The sequence below is a fragment of the Zootoca vivipara genome, chromosome 13, assembly GCF_965207765.1.
Source record: "Zootoca vivipara chromosome 13, rZooViv2.hap1.1, whole genome shotgun sequence".
In the NCBI taxonomy this organism is placed as follows: Eukaryota; Metazoa; Chordata; class Lepidosauria; order Squamata; family Lacertidae; genus Zootoca; species Zootoca vivipara.
The window spans coordinates 971458-981054 of record NC_142596.1 but is presented as its reverse complement, the minus strand read 5'-3'; the positions used below and the strand labels follow the sequence as shown (position 1 = coordinate 981054).

General features: G+C 46.1%; 1 protein-coding gene across 1 annotated transcript; it reads left to right on the top strand.

Moving 5' to 3' along the window:
- The first annotated feature begins 1041 nt into the window (after window positions 1–1041).
- Window positions 1042–7354, top strand: SH2D7 (SH2 domain containing 7). The gene is made up of 5 exons (XM_088657232.1): window positions 1042–1050; window positions 2468–2689; window positions 3571–3795; window positions 5009–5920; window positions 7236–7354. The coding sequence occupies exons 1-5, from the start codon at window positions 1042–1044 to the stop codon at window positions 7284–7286; spliced, it is 1419 nt and encodes a 472-aa protein (XP_088513358.1). The 3' UTR covers window positions 7287–7354.
- The last annotated feature ends 2243 nt before the right edge of the window (window positions 7355–9597 follow it).

The window sequence follows — 9597 nt, the reverse complement described above, 5'->3', positions numbered from 1 at the left end:
TGGGCCAAGAATGATGGATTCCCCATTCCTATTGTGGAGCCTGGCTCCCCTTCAAAGCATCACTTTCTGTGGCAAAAGAGCAACCCCAATCCTTAGAGATTCTCATGCCAATTCAGATGTGTCAATGTGTCGAAGGCCCTTGCTGAGTCTCTGCCCGGTGGCTTCTGTCACGGTGGCTCATTTGTTGTCAGATGAAAAGCATTTATTGCACACCCAAAGCCTTATGACAGGATCTGTCCATGAAGAGGTAGTATTCAGAAGGTCAGTATTCAGGCTTCTGGTACTGCTCTGCTTAAAAGAATTAAATATATGATGAGAAGCAGAGAGCATAGGCAACAAGATAACGTCTGCCATGAGAAATGGAGTCTTTTTCTAATGTGGGACTGGAACAATAAGGTAAACCCTCATCTTCTACTCAGAAGCTTGTGATGTTAATTTATTATGTTTGATTTTGGTATGGAAATTTGTTCCTATATGTTTATCGCTAGATATCCTTTCTACTTTTACTTTATTTGGCATCTGTTATTATACTTGTAAACAAATAAAAGAAATGACAGAATGAAATTTATCTTATGGGAGCTAGTGGCTCTTAGGAACATTTTCTAGGATGCTTTGGAGTTTTTAACAGGCCAAATGAAGCCTATGGGTCATGGGGTTCCCTATTCTGTACCTTTCTGTTTTCCGTGCCCCACTGACTACTGCAGTGCTGCACATGTGGAATGCCTTGACCATTGTTCAGAAGCAGCAACTGGCCTGATTTGCAAATGTGTGCAGTTCTGGTGGGTGTGTCATGTGTTAGCAGAGGGACAGTACCTTTGGTCGGGAACATGCCCTGCTCCTTCTGAGGTACTTTGTCCACCTTTGGTCCTCACCCTGCACTCAGCTCTCACCTATGGCTCCTAGAAACTGTCAGCATGCAACAGTGGCCACAATCCCAGGAATGGCTTTGACTGGCCAGTTAAACCAGGTGTGGGTAGCTGATGGGACTCAAACCCTCGGGGAGTTGTGTCTTCCCCTGCATGTGAAGACAGGCTTTGGCAGATGGAGTGGGTGAGTCCAAGGGTGTGCCCAACGTTCAAGAAGGCAGTTTCTGCCCATGCTATAAAGGGATGTGAGGGGCAGGTGGGGCTTGTCCACCTAGGGAGCCCATCTAGGAGAAGGAAAATTCTGATCCTAAACCTCTGCTGCCGTGTGGAATATCTTCAGGAGAAGAAAAGGCTAAGGAGTAAACCCTACACAAATTCGGAGTGGAGTCCCTAAGGCGGTTTGGATGGCACTTTGTGTGCCTCCTTCCGGCAACTCCTGCAGTCCAGCTGGTGCCAAACGTCTTGCTCTGCTTTCCTTTGGGCCACATCAGTGAGGCCGAGAGACTCCCTGCACACAGCCCAGGTTTGCATCCTGGAGAGGTCCCTTGGGTGCTGCTAGTGTGGTTGGGCTTTGCCCCCAAATGCCAACAGTTCTGGTGGCAGTAACTAAAAAAGACTATTGGAGAGATGTGGGCAATGCAAAGCAGAGCAACCAAAATGATGGGGGTCTAGAGCAACTCCCGTATGAGGAAAGGTCACAATCATTTGTGGCTTTTTAGTTTAGGAAGAAAAAGTAAAGCAGGTTGGGGACACGATAGTGGTTTATAAAAGCATGTATGTTGTGGAGAAATGGATGGGAGAGACGTTTTTCACTCTTTCTCATTAATACTAGAACCTGGGATCGTCCACCAAAGCTAAATGGTGAGAGATTCTGGACAGATGGAAGTAAGCACTTCTGAACAGAGAAAATAGTTAAACTCTGGAATTCACTGCCAAAAGACATAGTGATGGCTGCCAACTTGGCTGCACAGTAATCCAGACAAAGTTAGGAAACCCGAACAACGAAGGATCAACTGGGGCTGCCTCCAAATCATATGCTTAAAGCACCTTTAGAGGCATGGAGCATCCTGGGAACTGTAGTTTGTTATCGGTGCTGGAAACTGCAGCTCTGTGAGATCAGCACCCTTAATAAACTATAAACTATAGTTCCCAGGCTTCTCCAAGTGGTATAATAATGCTTTACATGTATGGTGTATTGAGTTGTGGACCATACGATGTCAAACAGGAAAGGTAACATTTCTGAATCTCTCAAACATTTCTATTGTTTTGGGGCAAACCAGTCAGATGCGCAGGATATAAATAATAAAATGATTATTATTATTATTAAAATAAAATAATATATATATATATATATTAATGTATGGTGTGTGACTGAGGTTAAGTGCTTTGCTAATTCAGGTTGAAATTTAAACGAGGACCTTGGAAGCATCCCTGGTCAAGCCCTGTTTGCAGGCTGGGCATGAAGCTGAGCCCCCCCCCCCCAGTCACAGCCGAGGACATGAATCATGTTCTCTGAAGCGGACTTAGTAGCTGTCTGAGGGTACAGGACCTGTCACTAATGATGCGCCCAGATCTTCTGCTCCCCTTGCCCGCACTCCTAGACCAGTGGAAATTCTTCTCTGCCTAGTCCTAAAAGGGGCACTTCTTTTGACTGCAGGGGAAAAGATCGATGCCGCCATTTTGTCATCAGTTGTCAACAGAATGGATGTTATGTCATATCAGGGGACACCCAGACCCACCCAAGCCTTGCGGAGCTCATAAGCTACTATCAGACTTCCAAGATAGAGCCTTTCGGAGAAAATCTGACTACAGCCTGTTCAAATGTGAGTCAAGCATTAGAGACTTTGTTTCTAAAATATAAAGAAGAACCAGTATGGAATAATGTTCTCCCAGTGAGAGAGGGAGGGCAGGATCCATGCTGGCGCCTAAGCTTAACTGGGGGAAAAATTGTGATAGGGCTGGAAAGTGGAAACATAGCTGGATGGTACTGTGCTACAGTTAGAAAATTGGAGGGTCAGCAGGGGACAAAGAAAGGAGAGTGGTGGACAGGTGGCGAAAGAGTGGGAATAGGGTGAGGAGTAACAATGGGTTGTTTTCTGATTGATTAAGATGGTCCGAAACTGGAACGTTTTATGGAGCTGCTTGATACATCTGGGAGATCCGGAGTCCAGGGGAAAGGGGGTAGAATTAGACAAATGTGGTTAAAGATATGGTAGAATATCTTTATTTGAATATATGGATAATTTGGGGGGTATAAAATGTGAGGCTAAAGGAAGAATAAGAGATGGATGGAAAATAGTTAGATTTGGATTAATTAATTAATGATAGGTTGGGGGTATTCGATGTTTTGTTTGTTTGTTTGTTTGTTTGTTTTGAGTAGATTAGAATTGGTTGGTAAATAATGGAAAAATTGTGCCAGAATTATTTAAGATGATAAAAGAAAATTGCTTAATTTAGATTTAATAAATGGACCCAGTGGGGGGGGGGGGGAATCGAGGAAGTCCATAATGTTAATGTAATGAATTGATATGTTTTTTTCTTTCTTTTCTTTTTTCTTTTTTGATTATGTTTTATTTTTGCTTTTTTGTTCTTTCTGTGTTAAAATGTCTGAAACCTAATAAATATTATTTGAAAACAAATCCTCTTGCAAGATTTGCAAAACTACTGTTATCCCCCTTTTTATTTCTTTTCCACACCCTGATAGCAAGAGGAAAGAAGCATCTATGATGAAATCTCTGTGCATCAGCCAAGAGCTTCCCAGCAAAGCTCTGCAAGCACCACTTCGGAGCTGACCAGAGAAGTGTCTGGCAGCTCACCAGCCACCGGGCCAGCAAAAGAAGGCAGCAGCCCCCAGCCAGTGACACCCAGGAGAAAGCTTCAGGAGCAGCAGAAGTCTTTGTCAAGGGAGAACTGGAATCTGAGCCCAGAGGTAGATTTTTCTTGAGGAAAAAGCTCTGAGTGGCTACTGTTAGAAAGATGCTGCTAGGGTTTTGTGGCAGTGGTTTTCAGTAGTTTAAATGGCTTTAAATAGACCAATTACTAAAAAGAGGCAAACCCTCTCTCCACTTAGAAGTTGGAAGAGGAAGGTATTCGGTAGGTACCGAAAAGGTAAGGGAGACAGTGCCTAATATTCAAGGGGAGGGAATTCCAAAGAGGTGCGACCACACAAATGGCCTGGTTCCTATGTTGTGCAGAATGGACCTTCTGGTAAGATGGTATCTGAAGGTCACCATCACCTGAAGAGCCCGGTGAGCAACTAGGTATAGAAGGGGTGAGACCATCTTTCAGGTATCCTGATCCCAAGCATAGCTGCCAAGTACCCCGTTTTCCCCGGGAAACCCCCGTTTTTACTTACCTTTTCCCAGTGGTCCCCCGTATCACTTCGTCTCCCGTTTTTCTCCGTTATTTTCTCCTGCCAGCGGCCATTTTTTTTCCTTTCCGATTTGCCCTTCTATGGGCACCAAAAATGGCCGCCGCTGGCTTCAGCAACTTCCGGTGTCGGCGGCGGCCATTTTTTGTGCCCATAGTTGGCCAGAACAACACCGGAAGTTGCGTCAACGCACTTCCTGACATGCGTAGAAGTGACTTTCGAAGCCGGCGGCAGCCATTTTTGGTGCCCATAGAAGGGCAAAGCGACACCGGAAGTTACATCGACGCAACTTCCGGTGTCACACGGCTGCCGGTCCCGGATTCTGCAGTCCGGGACTTGGAAGGTAAGATCCCAAGCTTCACACACCAAAACCAGGAACCTAGCCAGCAGCCAGTGGAATTCTTTATGTAGGTTCACCTTTAAATGTGAACTGAATCCAACTTCTTCCTCCACCCCTAATGCCTACGAAGCAGGATGGCTGTGTTCTCCCTCTACTGTGGGGGTGGAGATGCCTCCAAATGCTAGTTGCTGGAAATCAGAAGTGGAGAGCAGTGCTCAGGTCCTGCCTGGGGGCTTCCCATAGGCATTCAGTTGGCCACTGTGGGAACAAGATGCTGGAATGGATGAGCCAATGGCCTGACCCAATCGAGCTCTTTTTGATGTTCTTTGAAAGATCACTAGTGTCCTCTCTCATCTTGAAATCCTTGTTTAAGAACTAGATATTAATCTCAGCCATTTCTTCTTGCTTTCCTGCCCCTTTCCATCTCACCAGGACCCCGAAGCAGCCCCACCGGTGCCAGACAAGAGCTACTTGCTAACAACAGATTCCTTTGAGGAAGACTTTGGAACCGAAGGAAGCCTTGCTTATTCAGCAGTGAAGAAACACCTGTTAGACAACAGGAGCCTGGAGGTGCCAAAAGACATGTGCAAAGTGTTGGTGGACAATTTGCCAAAGCCTGAAGAACCCGGCCAAGTTAGTACCTCTCCCTACAAGAAAAAAACAAGTACCGTGTTTGCATTGACTAAGCAATCTGATAGACTATATGGCAAAAAAGCCACAGAAAACTCCCATCCAGAAACTACTTACTCCATAATTAGCCGAGACCAAGAGAAGAGCTGTTTGGCATTCCCTGCCCCCACCAGTGGTCCACCCAAGAAAGCAATACTAAACCCTCCTGCTTCAGCTCCTCCCAAGCTGTCTCCTAAGTTACCTAATAAGGGGGGATCGCAGTCTCCATTTGCAGCCTATGCCAGCTCTCTTGTGTTTGAGAAAGAGCCTCAAGAGCCAAACCACCCCAAGAGTTTGCCAGATTTGCCAAGGGGAAACATGTATGGGCAGATCATTAAGATGAAACACCCTCAATCCACAGCGCCCCTCCATGGTGATGATCTTGAGGCAAGCAATACTTATGAGCAGATTCCTTTTAGATGGTCAAAGGACCCCGATTCAGAAAAGCTTCCCCAGTCTTCACTGATACAGCCCAAAGAGACTTGCAATCAAATCTCTACAAAGACTGGGCGATCCTCTAAGGCACAGGTCTATACTGTGAATCCATGCAAAAAGAGCCCCGATCCCTTCTCCAAAGCCTTTTCCTCAAAAAGGAATGTCTCCACTGCAGAGAACACCTACGAACAGATTCACTTCAGTCCTGGAAAAGAAGCAGAAGCCAAGGCAAGTCAAAAGGTAAACTCTGCTCAGCTTGCGTGAAATAGCTCAGCTCATCCAAACCCAGCCCCAGTCCACATCAGACCCGGTTGCACTTGGACCCCTTTGATGTCACCCGGGATGGAGCAGGGCCCAATCCTTCCCCCAGATCCCCACTCCAGCAATAAGACTCCAGATCTCTCCCACCTGCCCAGCTTTTGGATTTGCCATTTTGGGGTGAGGGATAAATCAAGATGTGCCCTCTTCCCTTATCTGTTTTTGGTGCTCCAGTGGTGGCAGCAGAGTGTTGGAATGGAAGTTTTTCCTGCTCTCCACCCCCACCCCGTGACCTCCTGGCTTAGCTGTCAAGTTCTCCCTTTTTTAAAGGGAAATTCCCTTATGCTGAATAGGCTTCCTCGCAAGAAAAGGGAAAACTTGACAGCTATGCTTTCTGGTGCCCAGCACACAGCTTAAGCTGCAAATTAGGCACCTGGCTGGGAAACGCAGTTAGCAAGGTCAGAAACGCTGGGAAATTCATACATCCCAGTGCTCCTGGTGTCTGGGTCACAGCATAGCACAGGGGTCAGCAACCTTTTTCAGCCATGGGCCAGTCCACTGTCCCTCAGACCATGTGGTGGGCTGGACTATATTTTTTGGTGGCGGAGGGGGGGGATGAACGAATTCCTATGCCCCACAAAAAAACCAGACGTGCATTTTTAATAAAAACACACATTCTACTCATGTAAAAACACCAGGCAGGCCCCACAAATAACCCATAGATGCATTTTAAACAAAAGCACACATTGTACTCACGTAAAAACACGCTGATTCCCGGACCGTCCGCGGGCCGGATTGAGAAGGCGATTGGGCTGGATCTGGCCCACGGGCCTTAGGTTGCCTACCCCTGGCATAGCATCGTGCAAGGCAAAAGGGAGTGGGGAAAAAGATTTTGTTAGCTCAGTTGGTTATTTTGCGGTGCTGATATCACCAAAATTGCTGGTTTGATCTCCTTATGAGTCAGCTGCATATTTTTGCAATGCAGGGACTTTGACTACATGATCCTTGGGGTCCCTTCCAACTCCACAATTCCATGATTACTGTATAGGATTCCGTCCCTCCCATGATGCCCCTGCTGGAACAGCAGTGAATGTGCTGAAGTGGAGGTGGGAAGTGAGGAAATAGCACCTGATTTCTTCCCCAGCTCAGATTAAAATCCAAGCAGAAGATGAACTTTCCGGAGTGCAAAGCTTGCCTTTTCAGATACCCTCATGCAGAACTGCTCGGTAGATTATCTAAAAATCTTTCTCTGCCTTTCTTTTGAAATAAACCTTCATGTAATTCATTTCCCTACCAGAGTGATAAGCCCAGAAGATTCCTGTTTGCAGAAAAGAAGACTAAATTCTGAACACTGTGCTTGAACTGTTGCTCTGAGCCACAACCTGTACTAAAGATCATTAAATGAGAACCAGAAGCAGCTTGGCTTCCTAACAGTCTTCTTCCACTGTGTTACGAAATGTCTTGAGAGGTGTGACACCAAATTGGGAGGGGTGGCTAATACTCCAGAGGACAGGATAACACTTCAAAATGACCTTAACAGATTAGACAACTGGGCCAAAGCAAACAAGATGAATTCTAACAAGGAGAAATGTAAAGTATTACACTTGGGCAAAAAAAATGAAAGGCACAAATACAGGATGGGTGACACCTGGCTTGAGAGCAGTACATGTGAAAAGGATATAGGAGTCTTGGTAGACCACAAACTTGAAATGAGTCAACAGTGTGATGCAGCAGCTAAAAAAGGCCAATGCAATTCTGGGCTGCATCAATAGGAGTATAGCATCTAGATCAAGGGAAGTAATAGTATCACTGTATTCCGCTCTGGTCAGACCTCACCTGGAGTACTGCGTCCAGTTCTTGGGCCCCACAGTTCAAGAAGGATACTGACAAGCTGGAACGTGTCCAGAAGAGGGCAACCAAAATGGTCAAAGGCGTGGAAACGATGCCTTATGAGGAACGGCTTAGGGAGCTGGGTATGTTTAGCCTGGAGAAGAGAAGGTTAAGGGGTGATATGATAGTCATGTTCAAATATATAAAAGGATGTCATATAGAGGAGGGAGAAAGGTTGTTTTCTGCTGCTCCAGAGAAGCAGACACGGAGCGATGGATTAAAACTTCAAGAAAGAAGATTCCACCTAAACATTAGGAAGAACTTCCTGACAGTAAGAGTTGTTCGACAGTGGAATTTGCTGTCAAGGAGTGTGGTGGAGTCTCCTTCTTTGGAGGTCTTTAAGCGGAGGCTTGACAGCCATATGTCAGGAATGCTTTGATGGTGTTTCCTGCTTGGCAGGGGGTTGGACTGGATGGCCCTTGTGGTCTCTTCCAACTCTATGATTCTATGATTCTATGAAACGTTTCAAAATCACCATTGTAAAGCCCATCACAAGCCCCCCTTTCTCTTCCTTTCAGTGTCCCTCATTTGCTTAGTTTCACCCTAGAGAGGTTTTTATGCCAAGGGCCAAGTTCCCTCGTGCGCAACCTTCCAGGGGCCACACAGACATGCTAAATGAGTAAAAGCATAAATTCTAAAACTAAAGAAGAACGGTTGGGGGTGATTTAACACAGTCCTATTTTGGGTGGTGTATTTTGCTTATGAAAGAACATGTATATAGAAAAGTAACAGGGTAGGAATCATTGTTGGAAGAGTCTTACCAGGAGACAACTCCTATAATGACTTTTTAAGTGATGAAAAGAGCTCTGAAATTGATGGTCTCGCCAACAACGAAGGTCCTCCAAGGGGCCAGAATAAATCTGGAGATGGCAGCCTGCAGTGTGTCCTTGACTGTCTTCTGTCTTGCCCCACTCACCCTGAGACCTCCTCCCATCTGACATTAAATGGAGATTAATTATCAGCAGAAAAAAGGGGAAAAAACTCCACTCAGGAAGTCACTTATGTTTTTCATAATGTCCTGATTCATTTCCGTAGCTGCTAGATGAGCCAGGAGGACTTTGGAGAGTCTGTGCCTTGTTTCACTGTGAAAATCCCCAGCATCTTCATATAAGGCTGCAATGGTGGTGCTTCTCAAGCAGCTTTTCTACCTAGATGGACTCAAAGCAGCTCACCAGACAAATGTGTGTAAAAGAGTTCTTATAGAAAAGGCTTTAGGACAGCCTTTGTCAACTTGGTGCCCAGTTAGTGCTTTTGGACTACAACTCCCATCAGCCTCAGCCAGCACTGTGACACAGCACCCAACTGCCCCGCTTTGATCAGGAGACCTCACATTCACAGACTGGGGATATCACAGGACTATGGGGATTTTAGGAGGGACGTGGGTGGCGCTGTGGTGTAAACCACTGAGCCTCTTGGGCTTGCTGATCAGAAGGTTGGCGGTTCAAATCCCCGCGACGGGGTGAGCTCCTGTTGTTCAGTCCCAGCTCCTGTCAACCTAGCAGTTCGAAAGCACGCCCAAAAGTGCAAGTAGATAAATAGGGGAAGGTAAACGGCATTTCCATGTGCTGCTCTGGTTTCGCCAGAAGCGTCTTGGTCATGCTGGCCACATGACCCAGAAAAACTGTCTGCGGACAAATGCCGGCTCCCTCGACCTGTAAAGCGAGATGAGCACACAACCCCCAAGTCATCCGCGACTGGACTTAACTGTCAGGGGTCCTTTACCTTTTTTATGGGGATTTTCAGTACACCTTTTGGTCCATATAGCTGTC